General features: G+C 44.5%; 1 protein-coding gene and 1 long non-coding RNA gene across 6 annotated transcripts in view; both read right to left on the bottom strand.

Annotated features, from left to right (window-relative positions):
- Nucleotides 1-12,432, bottom strand: part of Mcph1 (microcephalin 1) — a 199,832-nt gene extending 187,400 nt beyond the window's left edge. For 3 of the 5 annotated variants that reach the window (XM_075986284.1, XM_075986287.1, XM_075986288.1), the window contains exons 1-3: nt 12,096-12,259; nt 10,539-10,630; nt 5,362-5,480 (exon numbers count right to left, since the gene is read on the bottom strand). In XM_075986284.1, the coding sequence (XP_075842399.1) occupies nt 5,362-5,480; nt 10,539-10,630; nt 12,096-12,144 (260 nt within the window). In that variant the 5' untranslated portion in view covers nt 12,145-12,259. Of the gene's footprint in view, nt 1-5,361; nt 5,481-10,538; nt 10,631-12,095 lie in introns of all 5 variants that reach the window. The other 2 variants (XM_075986286.1, XM_075986285.1) reach the window with 2 other exon arrangements.
- Nucleotides 12,433-15,542: 3,110 nt separating this feature from the next.
- Nucleotides 15,543-22,462, bottom strand: LOC142856862 (uncharacterized). The gene is made up of 3 exons (XR_012911734.1): nt 22,363-22,462; nt 16,511-16,813; nt 15,543-15,765 (listed from the first exon to the last, which is right to left on the bottom strand). It is a non-coding gene; the product is annotated as an uncharacterized LOC142856862 (long non-coding RNA).
- Between the last annotated feature and the right edge of the window lie 872 nt (nt 22,463-23,334).

Genomic DNA, 23,334 nt, shown 5'->3' with positions numbered 1-23,334 from the left:
TTCTGTGTAGCTGAGGATGACCTTGAACTCTGATCCTTCTCCTGCCTCTATGCCCTACTCCACAGCTCAAACTCCCGTTTGGGAATGCTGGGATTGTTATAAAACTTGGGGGTTACAACCTGTGTCTGAAACCAGAACTTGATAAGCCAAATAAAAGAGACAACTTAAAAGCAGAAAGCAGGTTTATTCAATGTCCAAACCCGTTTTCCTGCTTCACCAAGTATAGGAAAAAAAGCAACTGATACGGGCAAGCTAAGGCAGAAAGAAGAAATGTCCCTGCACTGAAATGACTCCAGCAGCTGCTGGGAACATCCACTTTTACCCTCCACTTGGAGTCAGCTCACTCTGAGGGGCAGACACCCCCAAAGTGTGTTTTAATCTCTTCATGATCACCATTTTTCTGCTTCCCAGTATTAATTTGGCTCTTTTGATTGGTTTATTGAGTTCATAAGGCCAGACCTGACTTGGGGCAAAGATTATGACCCCCAGGTGGAATAACAGGATTATAGACATGCACCACAGCCCCACTTTATACTGCACTGGGGGGGAGGGGGCGGTCAATCCAGGGTTCTGTGCATGCCAGGCAAACACTCTACCAAATGAGCCACAACCTGTCATATAAAGTATTATTTTATATAAGAGCATGGGACAAGGTCTGCAGCCATGGCTCAGTGGGAAGGACACAAGTTGTTCTTGCAGAGGACCTGGATTCAGGTTCCAGCACCCATGTGGTAGCTCACAACCATCCATGGCTCCAGTTTCAGGGGGTCCAATCGCCTCTTCTGACCTCTGTGAGCACTGTACACACATTGTGAACCTACACACTCATATACTTAAATACATGTATAAAAATAAAATTTCAAAAGGTTAGTTTAAAAAAAGTGGGATAGATCTCTATGTACAAATATGTAAGGATTGCTCCACTATATAGTTCTTTGGGATGGCTCAGACTATAAAGACACTTGGCACCAAGAGTGATGATCTGAGTTCCATTCCCAGAACCCACGTGATTGTAGGAGAGCACAGACCTCTACAAGTTGTCCTCTGATTAGTATCTGTGTGCCATGGCATAAGCATACCTACAGAAGCACCCCCTCCCACACACAAATAAATAAGTAGCAATTAAAATGAAGAAAAGAAGGGTAACTGAGAGTCTGGACATAAATCTATGATATTAACCAATTTTCACCAATGGGTCCAAAAACATTAATCTTTTCAAACAGTGGTGTTGTGGCATCTACCTGCCCACATGCAAGACAACACAAGCAGAACCCTCCTTTGCCATTTACATTCACTCAGAATAAAACACAGATGAAAGACAGCACATAAACCATTAAGACCCCTTAAAAGGAAGCAGAGATACAAATCTGTGTGGTCTGGATTTGGCAATGATTTCCTAAGGATGACAATCAAAGCAGAGGAAACCAAAGAAAAACCATCAAAAAAGTTTCTGTGTAAAGGAATACAACTGAAGAAGTAGAGGCTACATAGAAACTGAGAAAGACAGGTTTGCAAACAACATGTAAGACAAAGCTCTTACCGCCTGAACACACGAATAACCTCACAAGGGAGTTTACAATAAGAAAATATTTACAGGGGCTGGAGAGGTGGTTTAGAGATTAAGAGCACTGGCTGTTCTTCCAGAGGTCCTGAGTTCAATTCCCAGCAACCACATGATGACTCACAACCATCTATAATGAGATATGGTGCCCTCTTCTGGTGTGCAGGTGTGTAAGCAGGAGGACCATTGTATAAATAATAAATAAAAAAAGAAAATATTTACAATATAACCAATATTTATATATAATTCATATACCTATAATAAAAATAAAAATTATTTAAGGAAAATACTTGAGAAAACTTCATTCTCAGGAATGAGTATCAACAAGAACAGTACCTATATATATATGTATGTTTGTAAATGTATGAGAGGCTGTCTTACTATATTTAGCATATGGGTACAGGCAACTGTTCAATGGAAAAATGATATGTGATGTTGTGAAAGACAGGGTGCACATGGATATAAAACATACAAGAGAAATGTAAAAGTGGGCAGATTCATTTGACACATGAAATGACCTGAGTTCAGTATTTTATGGTTGAATAGCCTTATTTTTAGACTGAAATTACTTTCCTTTTTTTAAAATTTTGAGACAGTATTAACTTAGGTAAACATTCCACCTAGTCTCTAAAACTAGTCTTTTAAACTTTGCAGAGTTTAATATTCGAGATGCTCATCCAATAAATAGATGCAAATATCCCCAAATCTGAAAACACTTCTTGCCTCAAGCATTTTGAATATGGGATAATTATTTGTGTGTGAAGTTCCATTCCACAGACAGTAATGTCACACAGCCCGTTTGTATCTTATTTTTAAAAATCTTATTTTTGTTGTTTTTCGACAAGGTCTTACTACGTAGCCTAAGTCCCAACAATCCTCCCAAGCACAGGGATCACAGAGCCACTCCTCCTTGACTTTCATCTAACAAATGGAACCCATCCATCCTCCCTATTTGGTGACAGATAACTTGAAAAAGGTCTCTGGAATAGGACATTTCCTGAATCCTACATCATAAAGCAATCCCCCTTGCTATTTTAGAAAACTGAGAGAAATCTAAATGAAACAGCAGTAAGGCTGAGCTCAGACTGACGAAGACATCTGAACGCTGGCTTCTGAACAACTTGCCAGGAACACACCAGTCCTGAGCAGGAAGCTGACCGTGCAGGAGGCTGGGTAGAGTAGAAACATCAATATTACACTTTCTGACCCCAAAACTGGCCTAGAACAAATGTATGTGTTATAATTAGAAATCTATGTGATCACTGTCCTAGTGCCTGTCACATAGCTTCTACTTCTAAAATTCCTGAATATTAATCTTTTATTGTGTCTGTTAAGTTTCTGCTAATGACTGGTTTTATGGTGGGAACCTGGCTAGCCTGGAAGGACCAATTGAGAATTTGAGGCTAAAACCTCTACGCTACTCACACACCTCCAAAAATGGTAACAGTGGCTGGGCGGTGGTGGCACACGCCTTTAATCCCAGCACTCAGAAGGCAGAGGCAGGCGGATCTCTGTGAGTTCGAGGCCAGCCTGGTCTACAAGAGCTAGTTCCAGGAAGGCTCCAAAGCTACAGAGAAACCCTGTCTCAAAAGCCAAATAAATAAATAAATAAATGAAATAAAAAAATAAAATTAAAAAATGGAAACAGTGAAGATTCAGTCCTATACAAGCCAGCAAGGGGGTTGGATGAGCTTTTAGGTGTTCTAATATACAGAGAAGGTGGCACGCTCTAAGAGGGTATGGGGGCTTCAGGCACAAGAACCCTGTGTGCATCTCTTCTACTTGGTAGTTCCTGAGAAGCACCTTTTGTAACAAACCAGTGACCTGAGGAGAGCAGCCTGACAGACCAGGGAGATGGGGAGAATCCTGACAGACCAGGGAGATGGGGAGAATCCTGACAGACCAGGGAGGTGAGGAGAGTCCTGAGAGACCAGGGAGGTGAGGAGAGTCCTGACAGACCAGGGAGGTGAGGAGAGTCCTGACAGACCAGGGAGATGGGGAGAGTCCTGACAGACCAGGGAGATGGGGAGAGCAGCCTGACAGACCAGGGAGATGGGGAGAGTCCTGACAGACCAGGGAGATGGGGAGAGTCCTGACAGACCAGGGAGATGGGGAGAGTCCTGACAGACCAGGGAGATGGGGAGAGTCCTGACAGACCAGGGAGATGGGGAGAGTCCTGACAGACCAGGGAAGACGCAAGAGTTCTTCCTTAAATAATGTGAGCTATTCGAACAAACCATCAACTCAAGAAGGGAGTAACGGAAACCGTGTTCATAGCTGGTGGGACAGAAGTGGTGGAGGCCTGAACTTATGACTGCCATCTCAGGTCAGTACAGACCTGAAGGACTGAGCCCCTACCCTGTGCGATCTGACCCCAAGTCCAGGCAGAGTGTCATAACTGAGCTGTTGGACATCCAGCTGGTGCTAAGTGAACTGGTAACTAACTTACTTGCCCGGTAAAGAAAAGACCCCACACATCTGAGGTCAGAAGTATTGCCGAGTACAGATAGTTCAATGTGTTTTCCCAAATAAAAGGTCCATTCATTTCTGAAAACTAAGCAGCATGGCCACTCAACACTCCACTCTTCAGTGTCCTTCCCCCATTCCTCTCAGCCTGACGTCCAGACCCAGACACATCCAACTTTTTTCCTCCTTCATCTGCTTACCCAGGCTCATGTTTAGTGCAGAGCTTTAATTAACAGCCCCAGTACAGAAAACTCCCCATTTTAGTTGCCAGTCTCTCCCAGAACTTGTTTACCCACTCACCCGTCATCTCTACAGTAAGGTCTAGTAAGTATCTGACATTTGATTCCGCACATCTCGATAGCTAGCAGCCCCAGTTCTCTAGAGCCTTCCCAATCTCAGCCAATGCCATCTTTCTGGTTCCGCAGAGTCCGACTACATCAGGCAATGAACAGCCGTCCTTAGCAATCCCACACATGTACAGAGAGCCTTACACACACAAACACACTAGTTACTCGTTGTTTTTAAATCCTGAACTGGTCAGTCCTCATTACCACACTGTTTCCTGTCCTAATCTGATCTGAACTTTCAACGGCTCCTCATCACTGTCAGCTTCTGCTAACCTCAATCTCAAAGCACAGTCAATTCCATGTCACTCCCAGAAGAGCCTCCGCACTGTGCACCTGACCTACTGACTTCAGCTCCCACCTAAACCTCCCTTTGATGGCTGGATTGTCATTAAACCTCACACAATTGTATTCCTAACAAAACCGCAAAGGGACTGCATCTGGAGACAGGATATTTAAAGTAAGTAAAGCAAGGAAAGTCATTGCTGAAGGCCTAACCCAATGTGACTGATAACCTTTTAAGAGAAAATGAGGACAGAAACATAAACAGAGGGAATGTCATGAGAACGTAGGAAGGGGATAGCCACGTACAGGCCAAGGACATCTCAAAAGAAACAAGTCGCAGACACCTGAGGTATACAGCTTCCAGCGTGGTGAGAAGATAAACTCTAGCCATGAAGGTCTGTGTCAACAGCCACATTAGGTAACAACGCACAGTGCTCCGTCACATTCCCCATCTCCTGCACGGCCAAGGCACACCACTGCCTTAGGCCTTCATACACACCTTCCCTCTACACAGAATCAGCATTTCACTCATTTTTCAGCTGCAGAAGTTGAGGCTTAAAGATATTAAGGCACTTGTCTCCATAGAAGGCTGAGAAAAGATGAAAACCAAATATTATCAAATTCTATAACCTAGGCAAAGCACTAAAAGGAGAATTTTACCAATCTTCAAAAACTACTGGAGAAAAATAGAGGTCAGCTACTTACTTTTCAACCCAGAGGACGGAAACCAGCTTTGCCCCTATCTTCTGGGCTTTGTCCCAGGTGCTTTGATATCCATCTTTGAAAATGACATGGGTAACTTGCTTGTTGAAAGTTTTTGAAACCTGTGGACAAAATCCAAAAACCAAATTCTCACTGCTCTCTTTTCCTAATTTCTTAAACAAAATGATTAAGAAGAGCACTGTTCAAAATTTGTCAAAATGAAATGACCAAAATCCTTACCCCAGGATTTCACTTCTCAGAATACACCAGAAAAAATACTGTAGTTAATGTGGAATGATGCTTTTGCATGGCATGGTGGTACACAGCTTTAATTCCAGCACCCAGCACTCAGGAGGATCTCTGAGTTGAAGGTCAGTCTGGTCCACATAGAGAGTTCAAGGACAGCCAGAGCTCCAAAGTGAGACCTTGTCTCAACCTCTCCCCACCAAAATACATCTGCTGCAGTCAGAATGAAGATGAGGATACAGAGAAGGGGACAGGACAGATCAGAAGACCCCAAGGATAAAGGAACAGGAAAAGAAAAGTGGACAAGAGGAGGCACCACCTATTTACCGCTGGAAAGACCGGGAGACACAACAAGGATCCTTCAAACCCTTTTCATCCTTTACCTCCACAGGAGTTGTGGCTTATGTGCACATAGATAGGCACAGGCGCCTTAAATGTCTTTTAAACTTTCCATATTGGGCTATGGGCATAGCTCAGTTGATAGAGTACTTGCCTGCACTCACAAAGAACTGGGTTCTCTATCCTCCCATCACTTTAAAAAACTAGGTATGGGGGAAACACCTGTAACCCTGGTGCTTTGGTGGAGACAGGAGAACCATACAGTCAAGGCCATCTTCTGCTACACAGCCTGAGTACAAGAGACCCTTTCTCAATAAGTAAGTAAATAAACAAATAAATGAAAATCCCTCTGCATTACAGAGAAACAGTGTAATTTGGAGGAAACAAACATCAAGGAGAACACATATCTGATTAAGTTAAAATCAGTATCTTGAGAAGATGCAATATTTATGTGATAGAATCAGATATTTCAAAGGGGCCAAGACCTAAAGAGTTACTAAAATTTAAGAATGGGAAAAAAAATTCCATAGAAACAGTAGAGAGCCAAGTAAAGAAAATCTCCCCAGCAACAGAGCACACAGAAAATAGGTAACGGGGAAAGGCAGGGTCAAAAGAAGCACAGCTCATGATCCTGCAGCCAAGTTATGGGGTTAAAACAAACAAATAGGGGAGACGAAGCAGAAATTATAAGAAATAACCAAGGAAAACGTTCTCAGAATCCAGGTCATGCATTCTGGATCACAAGATCCCTTTGAAGGCACAGCACACGAGTGAACACAGCACCACACCAGTCACATAGCCATTCCAGTCAGGGTTACTAAGTGTTGCTGCTAGAAACAAAAAGCCACGACCAGAGCAGCTTGGAGAGGAAAGGGTTTATTTGTCTTTCTCTCCCTCCCCCCATACACAGGGTTTCTCTGTGTAGCCCTGGCTGTCCTGGAACTCACTCTGTAGACCAGGCTAGCCTTGACCTCAGAGATGCGCCTGCCTCTGCCTCCCAAGCACTGGGATTAAAGGTGTGCGCCACCACTGCCCAACGGGTTTGTCTTATGGTTCACTATTCATCACTCAAGGAAGTCAGGACAGGAAGTAAAACAGAACAGGAACCTGGAGGCAGGCGCTGATGCAGAGGCCACAGAGGAGTGCTGCTTATGGGCTTACTCCCCCTGGCTTGCTCAGCCTGTTTTCTTATGTAACCCAGGACTACCAGCCCAGAGTGGGGCACCTCTCACAGTGACTGGGTCCTTCTCCATCCATCACTAATTAAGAAAATACCCTACAGGCCTGCCTACAGTCTGATCTTATGGGGGCATTTTCTAACTGAGGTTCCCTCCTGTCAGATGACTTTAAATTATGTTAAACTGATAAAAAATGATGGAATTAAGAGAATATCTAGAATAAAGACAAATGTTGAAAGGTGGAAATGGGTGAGAAGATGGAGATGAGACCAACCACAAACAATGAGGAATTACAACTATATCAGACACTATCAATAGCAATCGGAAGTCAGAAAATAATGTAGAAGCCGGGCATGGGGGCACAAGCCCGTAATCCTGGCACTTCAGAAACTGAGGTAGGAGAATCTTCACTATGAGGTTGAGGATAGTGAAGTGAGACCTTGTGTTGAAAAGGTAATGAAATATTCCTTCAAGGGAAAAGAGGGCATGCTAACATTTTATAATCAGCTAAAATATTAATTAAGTAGATTCATAAAAACATGATTTTGGAACTGGGAAGATAGCTCAGCAAGTGAAGTGACTGCTTTGCAAACACTGATGTCCTCAGTTTGTGCTGTGGAATATTATTTTAAGATGTGTTACATTTATATAGACTGTGGAACATTTGTGATGCAAAGATGTGTTGCATTTGTTTAACTCTGTGAAGCTATGATACTTTGCCTGTCTAAAATACTTGACTGGTCTAATGAAGAACTGAACAGCTGATAGCTGGACAGACAGAAAGGATAGGCAGGGCTGGCAGGCAGAGAAATCTGGGAAAAAGAGAAGGAACAAGAAGAGGAGGACATCAGGGACCAGCCAACCAGCTACACAGCAAGCCACAAGTAAGAGGTAAAGAAAGGTATACAGAACAGGGTGGATAAAAGCCCAGAGGCAAAAGGTAGAGGTGCGATAATTTAAGAAAGCTGGCAAGAAACAAGCCAAGCTAAGGCCAGACATTCATAAGTAGTAATAAGCCTCCATGTGTATTTTTATTTGGGAGCTGGGAGTGGGGGGAGTGGGCCCCCAAAAGAGTAGAGGAGCTAAAAACACAAACAAAAAACAACTACAAGTTTGATTTCCTGAACCTGTGTAAAAAGTCAGACATGGTGGTAAATGCTTGTAATCCCAGCTCTGGAAGGCTTGAGCCTACGATCTTCAGCATGCCAGGCAGACTTTCTGCTACTAAATTTTATACCTTTCTTATTTTATTTTTTAAAATTGTGATACTGAATCTGATAAGGTACCTTCAACTTAGCTATCTGCCTCATTCTCTCAAGTAGCTGGGATACGGTCCTGCACCAGTGGGCCAGGCTCAAGGGTATGTATGCATAGATAGGGTTTTGTACTATCTGTAGGTTCAGGCATCTTGGGGTCTTAGATTTTATCTTCCCTAGAAAGAGCTGTACACTGGAAATATGAAAGCAGATAAAAAAAAAAGGAAGAGATTAAAAACAAAACATCTGGGGTCTGGTGAGCTGGCTCAGTGGGTGAAGGGAAGCACTGGCACCACCAAGCCCGATGACCTACGGGTGTTCCCCAGGCCCTGCATGGTAGGCAACAGCCTCAAATTGTCTTCTGACCACACGGGTGCCATGTGCTTTTGTCCTTCACCCATGCATTGAAATACTTTTTTAAATGATTGCCTTTCCAAAACAGAAGAGTTGGGGACCTAGCTTGGCGATAGTGTACTAGTTATGCCTGAGGCCAAGTGTTCCACCCCAGCACAAAAGGAACATAACGCAAAGGACAGCTGGCTGCTCTTGGGTTTCATCACAAATTTCACGGCCCTGTATAGTAGGAGTTAACAGTGCACAGCCATTCTCAAGGCAGTCAGACCGAGCCCAACCCACTCCCTGCGGACACTCTCCCCAAGGCTTTCATGTGAGCAGACAGTAAGCAGCACCTATAAGCCTTAGTCCGGAGGAGGAGCTGCTAAAATCCCAGACTGCATCTGGACAGAGGCACGAACCAGAATTCACACACTGACTCAAAATGAGACTCCACTTGGTGCTCCACCTGCCAGTGTAACAAAACAAGCTGGGCCTCTTCAGTGAAAAACAGGTTGACCTTCCTTCCACACAGAAAGTCCCTAGTTTACCACGGTTTACTCTGAAGTGATAGGAATGTGATGTACTGTCGGTAGAAATAGTATGCTGTTTATCTGGCTATGAACTGTAGGATATGCATCATATTTCATGATGCAAACAATAACAATTTTCAGTCAGTCCCAAGAGCCAGTGCGCCACACACACTGCTAAGCTATGACGCTGTGTGATTACATACATTTTCAATGTACAGATTTTCTTTCTTTTTTTAACAATGGTTATATTGGCTTTAACTCCATCTGTGCAGACTTCTCTACTCTAAGCCTTTGACCTTACTTCACATGGATTAGGGTGGCTAAGCAAGGCAGGTACTGCTCTAATACCAATGCTTACTCTGCCTTGAGTTATCCTGCCACCCACTTTATCCACTTCACCCAGCCTGAGGACCAATAAATAAGTAAGCACACTTGTTCAGCGCAGTCTCTGTTCACTGTCTCCGTTTCCTCCTAAGCCAGGATCCCTACTCACTGGACAGGGGAAGTGAACTAAGACAATCACCTCGCAATTTTCAAACCTCAAGTGTATCTCACCTTTTCTTGACGCCCTGTTGTTCTGAATCCCCACCTTTCTGTTGTTGTTTTTAAACAAGGTTTCTCTGTGTAGCTCTGGCTGTCTGGACCTTCCTGTGTAGACCAGGCTGGCCAGAGACCAGACTGAGTGCTGGGATTAAAGGAGTGCATCTTCACTGCCTGGCCGAATCCCTCTCTTTTAAATTCTTCCATACTTGCTTCCACATTCTTTTGACATATTTTTTTTTCTCTCTCTCTCTTGTTCCTGGGTTGGTGGTCAGGCCATCGCTGGTCCTTAAATATTCAAAAAGCCACCTCCTTGAGCACTAGTCACGCTAACTAAAATCTGAGTAAGGCCAATATTCTCTCCTGACCCCGGAGATCTTGACCGCCTGCCATGTGACTGCCTCAAGCTCCAGAAATGGCTAGTCAAATGCCTAGGAGATGTTTCCAGCACACCTAAGGACACGGTCTTCCCTTAGGAACCTGCTTATTCTCCTGCATCTTTATTCTTTTGACTCCAAAAACCAGTCCTTACTGACCAATGACAGGTCCGTGCTTCTTCCCAGATCCTCCTCGTACCACACCTCTAAGCCCATCTGCTCTGTAAGCAACTACTGCCCAACTCCTGTCTGCTGTTGTTGTTTTGGCTCTCACCGCTCACCTACTGACTGCCATGTCCTCATGTCCTAAGGAATAGCTCCCCTAACAAGGAAATGCCAGCCAGCGGGCTATCAATCATCCTGATATTAATTTCTTACCTTTGCCCCCATATTCTCAAGCTGTTTTGTAAATGTCTTTGAGTAATTCTCTGTCCCGTTGGAAGACCATACTTCAACATAGGCCACGATATCTGAAAATAAGCCAGACATTAGCAGGAAATACACACTGAGAATTGCCATACCTCCCCCTCTGCCCTGCTTGATAGGTTTTTCTCTTGCTCTATTTATGTTAGAAAATGAAAATTTCTATTAGATGTCTATTCCAACTATTATCACTGCTATTTTGGTGGTACTTAAAGTCTTCCTAGTCAGGGTTTAATTACCCTGGATTATGCTTTCTGTAAAGAAACTAAATGCTCCAGGCTTTCTGGACCAGACTATCTTTCAACAACACAATCTCATGGCCATAGCATAGGCAGGAGGTCAAAAAGCCAATATAGCTTTGTTCTAATAAAACTTTGCTTATGGAGCTGGGCATATCAGCACAAGTCTGTAATCTTAGCATTTAGAGAGTAAGCAAGAGGATCAGAAGTTCTAGGCCAGCCTCAGCTATACAGCAAGCTGGAGACCAGCTTGGACTACAGGAGGCCTTGTCCTAAAAAGAAAAAAAGAAAGAAAAGAAAAGCTATTTTTCATTTTTTTTTCACATCTAACATTTGAAGAAGGGCTGCAGATGTAGCACAGCTGGTAGACTGTTTATCTAGCATACACTAGGTCCTGGGTTTTAAGCCCACTCCAACAAAAACAAGGCGTGGAAGCCCACACCTATATCCCAGCACCAGGAAGGAGGATCAGAAATTCAAGGTCCTTCTCGGCTACCTAAGAAGTACTAGGCTAGCATGGGTTAGAGACTCTCTCCAAACACGATTTCCCACACCGAGGAGTCCCACCATTAAGTAGCTGTGAGCAAAGAAAAAGGACGACCTGGTTCTGTTACCAAACACTGTACTAGTATTAGAAAAACAGTTACCCCTGGTTACAGAATTGTGCAAACAGCGGGCCTGTTCTGTCGGCTCTCCTACTCCAAGTCCCATCACACCAATCCCTTTCCTCAAAGCCAAACTCTACAACCATCAGCACGCCCCAGCCCTCAGCTTGTGGAGTGATGCCTGGGAACAGATGCACTGGGGGCTCAACCATGAGGACCCTAACTAAGCCTTGATCTCCCTACCAGTAAAATGAACGGAGTTGTTGGCACGAGAAAAACAGGTACGTTCCACAGGTGTCAGCTGAGTAGGACCCACCGAGAAGCCACTCCCATTATTACCAAATCAATACTTTCCCTGACCCCGCAAGGGCCCAGGCTCTCAGAGAGCTAAGATGGGGCCCGATCTTCCTGCCAGCAGTCAAGGCACTAGGGGGGACACACAGGTACCATGGCAGGGACTTCGAGGGGGGTGAGGGGCATATGGTGAATACCGGAGGGGGTGTCCACACAGGTGGTCGCGACCCTGGGTGAGGAGGACACTACGTGGTGTGAGGATACCAGGATGTGAGGACACCCCAGTCTGAGCGGACCCCGGTGGCCCAGCAAGTGTTTCCGAAGAAAACTTGGTCAAGCAAACCTCCCCCCCCCAAATGCGCGTGTCTCCTCACCTTTTAGGAAGGAGCCCCCGGAGCCCCCAGCACCTCCCGAGGCCTCCATGACCCGACCAGGAGAGTGGGGCAGAGCGCGCCCGGGCAGGAAGGCAGAGAGGTGCGCATGCGCAGGCCGAGCCCCCTGGAGGCTCGGCGGCTCCGCACCCCGCGTTTGTGGTAGAGGCTCCGGCCTCCTCCCTTCCCTCTCCTTGGGCTCCAGGCTCCGCGGCACACGGCCCGCAAAGCCCTGATCCCAGGGGCCCGGCGACTGGGGCCCGCCGCTTCGGGGCGCTCGCTGGTCAGCGCCGCGTCGCTTCCCCGGGCTGGGCCCGCGTCCTCCTCCACGGATCGTCCGGTTACCCGGTAGGGCAACCCTGCGCTCTCAGCCCCCCAGACCCACTCCGGAGCGGAACGGAGCCCCTGTGTGTGTGCCCGGCTCTTAAACTTCCCGCCAAGGGGCCGCCGAGCCAGGCGCTTCCCAGACGGGCCCGCCTCCCCGCGCAAGGGCTGCCGGGAAGGGAGGGGGCCGGCCGGCCAGGTCCAGCTCGTCCTGCGCGGCGCTTGAGGCGCCTTGTTTGGTTAGACGGAGTTTTTTTTTTTTTCTCTTTTCTTTCTTCTTGACACTTACGTTGCAGGTATGAGAACTTTGCGTGCGCGGACGTATGTGCACCTCGTGCGTGCCTGGTGCCGGGGGAAGTCTGAGGAGGGCGTCAGATCCCCTGGAGCAGGAATTACACGTGGTTCTGAGCTACCACGTGGGTGCCAGCGACCAAAACCGTGTCTCTACCAGAGCTAATGTCTTTCCACTGAGCCATCTGTATAGCCCCTGGGGTTTTTTGTTGTTGTTGTTGTTTTGAGAGAGAGCGTCTTATTTTCTAGCCCACAACTCTCAGCAGTTATACTGCGAGTGCCACCTCACCCAGTCCTGCACCTTAATTTATTAAAAGACGAGCCAAATGTATATAATATTCCTTCACCTATAATTCAGTTCCCCTTTGTTTGATCATAAAGATCATAATCTTTTCACAAGATTAATAAAAACACAGCACTAAAGATTAGAGGGATTCATAACCTAGAATTTAGGAGTATGCTTTGGGAGTAGATTGGACTTTACAATGATTTTTGTTGATCCATAACTGGCTGAGAGAATGATGACTTATTAGGCTGTGTCCCTTTCCTGTTTGGGATATGGGGATGCTCTCTGCCAAATTTTGCTAGCCTTCTGAAGGTTCTCAACCTTCCTATTTCATTTTATTGGTTTTTCGAGACAGTGTTTCTCGCCCTGGCTGTCCTTGGATTCCCAGAGACCGCCCTGCCTCGGCCTCCGGAGGGCTGGGATTAAAGGCGTGTACCATCACCTTCCGGCCTGGCCTCAACCTTCCTAATGCTGTTTCTGTTTAATAACTGCCTCATGTCGTGGTGACCTCCCAACACCATAAAATTATTTTCATTGCTACTTCATAGCTCTAATTTTGCTACTGTTATGAATTGTAAAGATCTGTGTTTTCTGATGGTCATAGGTGACCCCTGTGAAAGGGTCATTCAACCTGCAATGGAGTCATGACTCACAGGTTGAGAACCATTGCTTCCTTCTGTCAAAAGATAAAATTGTTTCTGGTCGGTGGTGGCGCGCCTTTAATCCCAGTACTCAGGGAGGCAGAGGCAGGTGGATCTCTGTGAGTTCGAGGCCAGCCTGGTCTACAAGAGCTAGTTAAGGGATAGGCACCAAAGCTACAGAGAAACCTTGTCTCAAAACAAACAAACAAACAAACAAAGTTAAAATTGTTGAGTGTGGTGGTACCCACCTGAAAAACGAGGGCTGGAAATTGGAAGCCATTTTTGATTACACAAAAGAGACCCTATCTTAAAAACAAAACAAAACAAAACCAAAAAAACAAGTAACTAGCTATTATTGGGAATTGAGGCACTTTCACTGTAACAGCCTGGGAGTTTTCACTAGGCTGTGTCAGCTGCAAAAGAAACTCAGGTAAAAGGCTACCTGTGGTACCTATTACCATACCAAAGTGTCTGCTGCCCTCCTGGCTGGCTCAGTACCTTGGTTCCTCCCATCTCTTCTCATTCCACCCCTACCCTAGTCTCCATCCAGCTCCTGGGCTTTTGTTCCCTCCGCTTCTCTTCTCTATATAACCCTGTCATTTGGGCCAGGAGTTCTCTTGGTCTTCTTGGCCCCCTCTTGCCTCTTTCTTGGACCTCTCTTGTCTTCCCCTCTCCCCTTTCCTCTCATGGCCTAGTCCATTCTGCTGGCCATGTTCAATCTACTGCTTCCTCTGCTCTGGACTCTTCCAGATGTCGCTGGCTGTACTCTCCCTCATGTCTACAATAAAAACCTTCCCCTCAACCATACCCTGGAGTGGTCACATCCTCACTTTATCCAGGCAGTAAGAGCAGGACTTGGCTAAGAAGAGATACAGAAGCAGGACCGTGGCTCAGCTGTTCTTTTAGAGTTCTCTGTTTGGCTGGCTTCAGTGGACTGGAGTCTGCTTTGACTTTTGGGACCTTTTGGTGTCTCTACACCTTGACTCTGCTTTGGTTTGATCAGTTCCGTTGGACCTGGTATTCAAGCTCTTTCCAAAACATGGACCTCCCTGCGTTACGCCCAAATATGCAATCCCCACAAGCCAACAAGGAAATCAAGACTCCTGTATGTAAAAGCAAAGAGCCTTTATTTTAATCAAGTTTGCAAACTCGGTCTCTCCGCAAGTCCAACATATTGGAATAACCCGGAGAGCCCTGAGCACAATTACAATAGGGTTTTATAGTAGTAAAGGTGGGGGTGAGGGATTTCTGAGGTTTTAAGACTCCAGATTGACTTTCGTCTATGATTTCCTGGTGACTGTGCACTGGCAGGTGTTTCTATCTACAGTGCTTGGAATACCAGGAATTTCCTTTGAAAGGTCTGTTCTTGGGTGGGGGTCCGGTGATCTCAGCTTGTGGTTCCTTCTTCAGCCAGGCATCATCTCAGGGTAAACAATCGAGACTCCATTGAAATTCATCGATGGCCAGAGTCCCAGGAGATAATGGTTGGAAGAAGTAAAGAACATCCTTTGGGTGACCTGCCCAGACTTAGATTATCAGGGCTGGCCCTCACACCTGAATCTTGGACACACTCTTCCTTCACACGGGACATCAGCGCCCCTCCCAGCATCATTTTAAAGTTTGCCATCTCAAGCCCCCTATGACGCTTGGTGAATTTGTGTCAACAGGAAAGAGTGCTGGCCAAGTCAGTTAGCCCCATGGGTAAAGCCTGTAATCAAAGTTGGAAATGGACAACTAAAATTCAATAGATAGGCTAGATGAGAGACGGCAGAGGAAGGTGGTACACATTGTGACTTTCTGTGAATGGATGATGGGATTTTTTTTTCTATGTGTTTTTGTCTATAAACCTGAAATTCTTTCAAAAAGGAAGAGAAGTGGGAGGCGGAAACTACTTGGATATCTCTCGTATTTCTGTCCATGTTGGTAGCCCCTAAAGAAAGCTGCAAAAAAGTCCCTGACAAAAATCAGCTTAAGGATGGAAGAGTTTATTTGGCTCACAGTTGAAGGGTACAGTCCATCTGGGCATGGAAGTCACGGGGCAAGATTGTGAGGGAGTTGGTGACATTGCATCTAGGCAGGAAGGAGAGAAAAATGAGCGCTGGTCTTCGGCTCTGTTTCTCCTTTGAAGTACCTTAATTAAAAAAAAAAAACTCAGGTCAGAAATCGGGGTTCAACCTGAAGACCCGAAAAGCCAGCTACTGGCTCTTACCTCGATCTCAGTCTGAAATGGTGATCCTGCCTCCAGGAATCTCAGAATGAGATTGTCTCTGAGAGCTGCCCCCCCCCCCCTATTTTATATTCCTTTCTAGGGCTGGGATCAAAGGCATGCACCACCCGATTTCTATGGCAACAAGTGTGGCTGCTGGGATTAAAGGTGTGTGTTACCATAACCTAGTCTGAAAGACTGACCTGTGGGACTGTTTTACTCTCAGATCTTCAGGCTGTCTGTATTTATTAAAATACAATTGAAATGGAGGCAGAGGCAGGCGGATCTCTGTGAGTTCGAGGCCAGCCTGGTCTACAAAGGGAGTTCCAGGACAGGCTCCAAAGCTACAGAGAAACCCTGTCTCGAAAAAAAAAATGCCACTACACTCCTTTCATTCAGTCCACCATCCTAACACATGGACTGATGCTGCCCACATTTTGGGTGGATCTTCCCATCTCAGTTTACACAGTATAGGTAATCCTTCACAGAAATGACCACATTTTCATTTCCACAGTGGTTCAAACTGTAGCAAGTTGACAGAATTAATTATCATAGGGTCCAAGGCTATATGAGCAAGAAGCAACTGGATCAGTTAATGTATTCCTTTAGCCTTAGTCTGGCCAAGATTTCTGTAACAAAAGATCGTGACTGTGGTAACTGTGTAGCTTACCAACAGTAGAGGTTGATTTCTCAGGTCCTGCAGGCTGGAAATTCAAGGACACATAGCGACAGGGACACACTCAGCTCTGCTCTTCTCAGATGGCACTTCTCATTTGTCTTTTACTTCCATAGGCAATATAAAGGAACAGTAACTGGGGCCTGGAAAGCTGGCTCAGATTGCACACTGTTCTTTGAGGGAATCCATTTCCCAGCACTCCGGGCGGGAAGCTCAGCACTGTCTGTAACTCTAACTCCAGGAGATCCGTTGCCCTCTTCTGGACCCCATCAGCACCATGCTCACACATGCACCTTCCTATACAAGGACACATACAGATAACTTTAAAAATCCTATCTCTTTAAAAGCACCACTGCTGTTTATGAGGCCTCTGCTCTCGGGGCCAAATCACCTCCCAGTGACCTCACTACCCAATGCCATGTCTTGGAGGTCTAGGAGTCCTTATTGGTGTGTACTGCCATGCATAGTGAGCAGTGGATTTTTTAACTCTTCGAGTTTGAGAAGACACCAACATTTAGATTGTAGCAGTAACCTACTGATAGAAAAGCATTACTGTGCAACCTAAAAATTATTTCCATTAAAATTGTTACTTTGTTGTTGCTGGGATACAACACCATGAACAAAAGCAGCTTAGAGAAGGAAGGGTTTATTTTGATTTATGATTCCAGAGGGATAAAGTCCATCACGATTATGGCCTGGTGGCAGGAGCTGGAAGGTAGCTGATCACATTTTCTTCTACATATAGGAAGCAGAGAAAATGAACAGGAACTAAATTGAGGCTATATCTGTTCATAGCCACCTCTAGTGATGGCTGAACCTCCTCAAGGTTCCATGATCTCCCCAAACAGCACCACCAACTGGAGACCATGTGTTCAAATGCCAGAGCCTGTGAGAGGATGGTTCTCATTCCCACCATCACAAGTGGGATTAGTTTAATACAGATGTTCTTTTTCTCTAAAGAAACACTGGTATACAATGTTACGTTTGAGACCTAAACAGAGAACTCTCAACAGATGAATCTAAAATGGCTAAAAGACACTTAAGGAGAGGAAATGCTCAACATCCTTAGCCATTAGAGAAATGCATCAAAACAACTCAACTCTGAGATCCCACTTTTACCTGTAAGAATGGCCAAGATCAAAAACACTGATGACAACTTATGCTGGAGAGAATGTGGGGTAAAGTGAATACTTCTGCATTGCTGGTGGGAGTGTAAGCTGGTACAGCTGCTTTGGATAGCAGTATGGCCATTTCTCAGAAAATTAGGAAACAACCTATGACAGACTTTTCTGTGAAGCAGGATTGATGGGGGAGTGTCATATATCAATCTGTTGATTTCACTGGTTAAGCAATAAAGAAACTGCTTGGCCCTCATAGGTTAAAACATAGGTGGGAGGAGTAAACAGAACAGAATGCTTGGAGGAAGAGGAAGTGAGCTCAGAGACACCATGCTCCCCTCTCCCAGGCACACGCGATGAAGCTCAGACCCAGGATTGACGTAGGCTAGAATCTTCCCGGTAAGCGCACCTTGGGGTGCTACATACATGATTGGAAATGGGCTTGTCCAGGTGCGAGAGTTAGCCGAGAAGAGGCTAGATAGAAATGGGCCAACCAGTGTTTAAATGAATACAGTTTGTGTGTTGTTATTTCGGGCATAAGCTAGCCAGGCGGCCGGGGTGCTGGGAACACAGCCCCGCCGCTCTTATTACAACACAGGATATTTTGTGTCCTGCTTGTCTCATTAGGACAGCATACTGTTAGCAGTCAAGGCAGGGGCATTTTCTTGCCCAGTGGCTTACTTTTCCTATAAAGAAAATAAACTCCATGTGGAGTTTCTTCGATGTCCATTATCTTCTCTGAAGTAGATTGGTGCTGCCAGGAGCAGACATGTCTCATTGTCATAAAAAAGAAGAACCTAGGTTATTAAAACATCTTAAATGCCATATTCTGTAGATCTCTGAAGTGTTTGGAGATGACCTATCTATTTAAATTATATCGTTGTTTGACCTTGAAAACATACCTGATATGACTACAAGTTCAATTATACTAGGTGATTAACTAATAACCTATGTTTCTTTATTATCCTAAACAGTTGATAACAATAATTTTCAAGGACTAGAAATTTGTATTACATTGTTAAATGAGCTGTATAGGTACAATACCTTGAACAATATTAGATATGTATGTACAGTATATTTTAACAAAATCTCAAATTTATATCAGTATACAAAATTTGTATACAATATACAAAAGTAAAACCAATGTAAAATATTTAAAAGTAATAGTTGCTTTTAAATAATAGATTCAATAATCTACCTTTTATCATATCATAGCTATATCTCCTTTTTTCTTTTCCTTTCTTTTTTCTCATTCTTTCTTCCCCCCCCCCTCTCTCTTTCATTTATTGAAACAGGGTTCCTCAGTAGCTATGGAGTCCGTCCTAGAACTCAATCTGTAGACCAGGCTGACCTTAAACTAGAGAGCCGCCTGCTTCTGCCTTGCAAGTGCTGGGGTTAAAGGCATGAACCACGATGCCTGGCCTTCCTTTTTTTTCTTCTTCCCAAACCAAGACCCTTGATTCTAATTTCCTTTGTTTAGCTTGTTTTCTGACCATTATCCATAACAACTTGTAGCCAACATATTAAACAAAGACAATCCATAATACATTTTTGGGGGGAGGGGGAATGTGGGCATAGCTTTCTAGGCTACCTCCTGCTGACTGGGATCACCCATAATCTTATGGGGACCCAAAGAAAATTTAGGATTATAATCAAGTGCTGACTGGAGTATTCTGTGAGGCTGGATCACTGCAGCCAGCAGTCTTGAAGCTGTTCTGGATGTAGAGCACAGAGGAAACTGCAACAAACGTCTTCTGAAACACTGATCATGTGGGCTATCTGTTCCCACTGGAGACTTTTCAGAGGGTCTTTCTTGACCAAACCTTATTTTTCTTTAACCAAGAATGAATCCACAGACTGTCATTTCCTGAGGAAATAAAAGCAAAACCTCTTTTCCAAAGTAACGTATCTTTTGACATAAATTTTGAAGTCAAGGCATTTTGATCAAACTTTATTTTTCTTAACCTAAAATGAATCCACAGCCCCTACTTCCTTAGGAAACAAAATCAAAATCTCTTTTCCAAAGTAACATATATTTTGAAGTCAAGGCATTTTCAAAATACATAAATTGGATTAATCCAGCAACATTTATAATCAAAAGTCTTTTAGCAGCTGTTTCTCCTTTCTCAGCAGTCAAACAACACAATTTTATACAGTATCCAGATTCTTTGTGTGTTTTTCCATCTTTACAAGGAAGCTAAGCTGGGGTGAATGGGAGCTGGGAGCATTAGTTTTTCTCCAGAACCATGGTGGCTAAGTTTGGGTCCAATCCCTAGAGCTGGAATTCCAATCCCAGCTCTGGCCTGGGCTGGTGGCTAGAAAGCCTCAGACAAATGACTTTTTTGAAAATTTGTGCCCCCCCCCAAAGATCTTCAGGCAGTCTTTATTTATTAAAATACAGTTGAAATGCCACTAGAAGTTATTGTGTGATTTTTTATTTTTACTCTTTTTGGCTTTTTGGGAGGCCCACCACCCAGCTCCCAAATAAATCCCACATGAAGGCTTATTCTTAGTTATAAATGCCTGACTATAGCTTGACGTGTTTCTAGCCAGCTTTCCTTAACTTAAAATATCCCCACTATCTTTTGCCTCTTGGCTTTTATCTTTCTTGCTTCTGTGTGTCTTATTTTCCTTCTTGTTCTATGGCTGGTTGGTGACTGGCCCCTAGTTTCCTCCTCCCCTTGTCCCTTGCTTGTTCTTCTTTCCTCTCCCTCTCAGAATTCTTTTATTTATACTCCTTGCCTGCCAGCCCTGCCTATCCTTACTCCTGCCTTCCTATTGGCCTTTCATCTCTTTATTAGGACTAGTAGGTGTTTTAGACAGGCACAGTAACACAGCTTCACAGAGTTACACAAATGCAATGTAAACAAAAGTCACAGACCTAAAAATAATCAACAGTCAGTATTGACATATATCCAATAAAATTACCCCCCCCACCGCCTCCCAGGAATAAAGACCATTAACATCAGCACGCCCCGCTTCTAGTCTTAGGATTTTTTGTCATTACACTTAAAATATTTCTAAATAAAATAATTTCTAGAGAAAGGATCTGGTGAAGACTAGAGCAACCGCTTCTTTTCCCCAAACAAAAGATAAAAGCCATTTTTCTTTCCAACGCTCGCTCACAATCAAAGGATGTACACTAGAAAGCCCTTTAAACACACTGGGGGCGAAGGGAAAACTGAAAACATTGACTTTTGTAGGTGTCTGCTTGAGCTCAGCAGGTGGCCAGCTCTCAGAGATTTCTCCTTAACAACCTGGCAGCTTTGGGGCAGCAGTCGGGAGGCAGCAGTCAAGTCTCCAAGTAAGTCCTGACAAGCAAGTCCGTTAAAGGGTCCTGTCTGAGGCAAAACACTGACCCCCTGCGGTCTGCAGTTTCCCCCACAGAAGGCTGCGTTCTCTACAGAGTATCTCAAATGCCGAAGCCAGCAGGGGATGGCTCTGGGTTTCTAGAAGCTCTTGAATATCAAATGTAGAGGCCGAGCACCCTCCCGGCAGGTGCACTTTCCTTCTTGCTCTTTCTGTAAAACCAAACAGAATGGAAGAAAAAGAAAGGAAGGGTGGAGGCAGGCTAGAGACCCGAGGAACTTGCATTAAATTTATTAGAAAACCTTTGCAGCACAAATGAGAGCTTTTCACCGCTGCCTGTACTATGTTAATCTGGCACGTAAATAATAATAGCAGAACTCCGTTCTCTTAAATTAAAAAAAAATACAGATTTTATTGTGGTTGGTGAGGTGGGTCAGCTACATAAGCCTGGCAACCTGACTGTGCTCCCCAGAGCCCACATGAGGGGAGGAGAACTGACCCTCATGACATTTTCTTTTGTCCTTTACAAGCACTCTGTGGTACCCCCTTTCTCACACACACACACACACACACACACACACACACACCATAAATTAAAAATAAAGTAATTAAAATACATATTTTATGTTGTAAAATATTATTTGATGATATTTAATGAGAAATATTTTTGTACTCACACAGACCAAAGTATTTTGAAAATGTAGTAAATGAATTGAAATAGGTGACTGGCTCAAAAGGTGATTTTAAAAACCAACATATAAAAAAATAACATACCAAAGAAGTAATTGGAAAAAAATGAATTGTTTTAGTTTTATGCCTTGCAGTATATGTGGAATTTTAACGGGTAAGCACATAAACTAAGGCAGTAGAGTTTTTTTTTTAATTTAAAAAATTTTTTATGTGTATGAGTGCTTTGCCTATACATGTTTGTGTACCACATGCACGCAATGCCCACAGGGGCGGGCAGAGGGCATCAGATCTCCTTTCTGAAATTACAGATTGTTATAAGCGGAAATTGAACTCAAGTCCTCTGCAAGAACAAGTTCTCAATCACTGAGCCATTTTTCCAGTCTGGAGAGTACTCGTATTAATTAATATGTATTTCTTAGCTTTTAAGAGAGATAACTAGTCAGTTAAGATACGGATTTATCACAAGGGAAGTTTTAAATCTTGGCTAGCTATATCATTTAAGAGATAAGAAATATATAGCCCCTGATCTCTTTTCCCGGTAGGATCTATGTAAAATCTGTCTGGGAAACCTACAATTGTTAGCCTTGTGTGTGCGAGCAGATGAAATAAAAAGTTGTAGGGCAGATTGCCAGGGAATTGGTTTTATTGAAAATGCTAGCTTTTTACAAACGTTTACATCTCCTGAGGTAGTAATAATTTGAGGGAAGAATGACAGTGGCTTTTTCTCACCTTAGGTAAACATAACTCAGGATGCTTGAGTCCTGGACAGTTAACAGCCACCAAAGTCACCGCAGCAAGGACAGTGGCTTCCAGATTTCCGTCTCCTGAACTGGAATGCACTTCACAGACAAGGAAAGTGAGTTTAGACAGGAGTTTATCATAGGTTTACAGGTGAGAACGTGAGAGACAGGGAGCAGCAGGGCTCCAGTATAACAGGACTGGGTCCAAACGATGGGTCGCCATTAGCTGCTACTTACAGGAGCTTTTTGTAGGCGTGGAGAGGTGAGCTCATCTGTCCAGCTGGCCTACCCACACGATGCACGGTTTGGGTCACACCCTCACTTAACCCTTCATGTAGCTGTGCTCCAGCTGTGAGCAGATAACAAGAAGCCAGACCAGGGTTCAGCACCCCCAAACACTCTTGTCATCGAAAACAGACCAAGGTTCAGCACCCCCAAACACTCTTGTCATAGAAAGCAGACTAGGGTTCAGCACCCCCAAACACTCTTGTCATAGAAAGCAGACCAGGGTTCAGCACCCCCAAACACTCTTGTCATAGAAAGCAGACCAGGGTTCAGCACCCCCAAACACTCTTGTCATCGAAAGCAGACCAGGATTCAGCACCCCAAACACTCTTGTCATCGAAAGCAGACCAGGGTTCAGCACCCCCAAACACTCTTGTCATCGAAAACAGACCAGGGTTCAGCACCCCCAAACACTTTTCACAGAGTAGAATTTTCAGCTTTTGGTCAGGGACAAGGAACAGAAGTACTCATTTTTGAGGTCCCTGTCCTAAAACTGCTTGGCCAGTTTCTACCTCCTGTTCTCAGCGGTTATCACTTAAGGTGGGTTTCCTCCTTGTTTCCCTGTAGCCCTGGTATATGCCATTTCTTCTCTTGATCCCAAAGAAGTTTTGCTTCCTACTTCCCATGGCCCCGGTACACTAGGAAGACCTGCAGATTCAGCGATGTACAAAATGCA

This window comes from Microtus pennsylvanicus, chromosome 9 (genome assembly GCF_037038515.1).
Source record: "Microtus pennsylvanicus isolate mMicPen1 chromosome 9, mMicPen1.hap1, whole genome shotgun sequence".
NCBI classification, from domain to species: Eukaryota; Metazoa; Chordata; class Mammalia; order Rodentia; family Cricetidae; genus Microtus; species Microtus pennsylvanicus.
The sequence above is the reverse complement of the archived record's forward strand: the minus strand, read 5'-3'. Positions and strand labels throughout refer to the sequence as shown.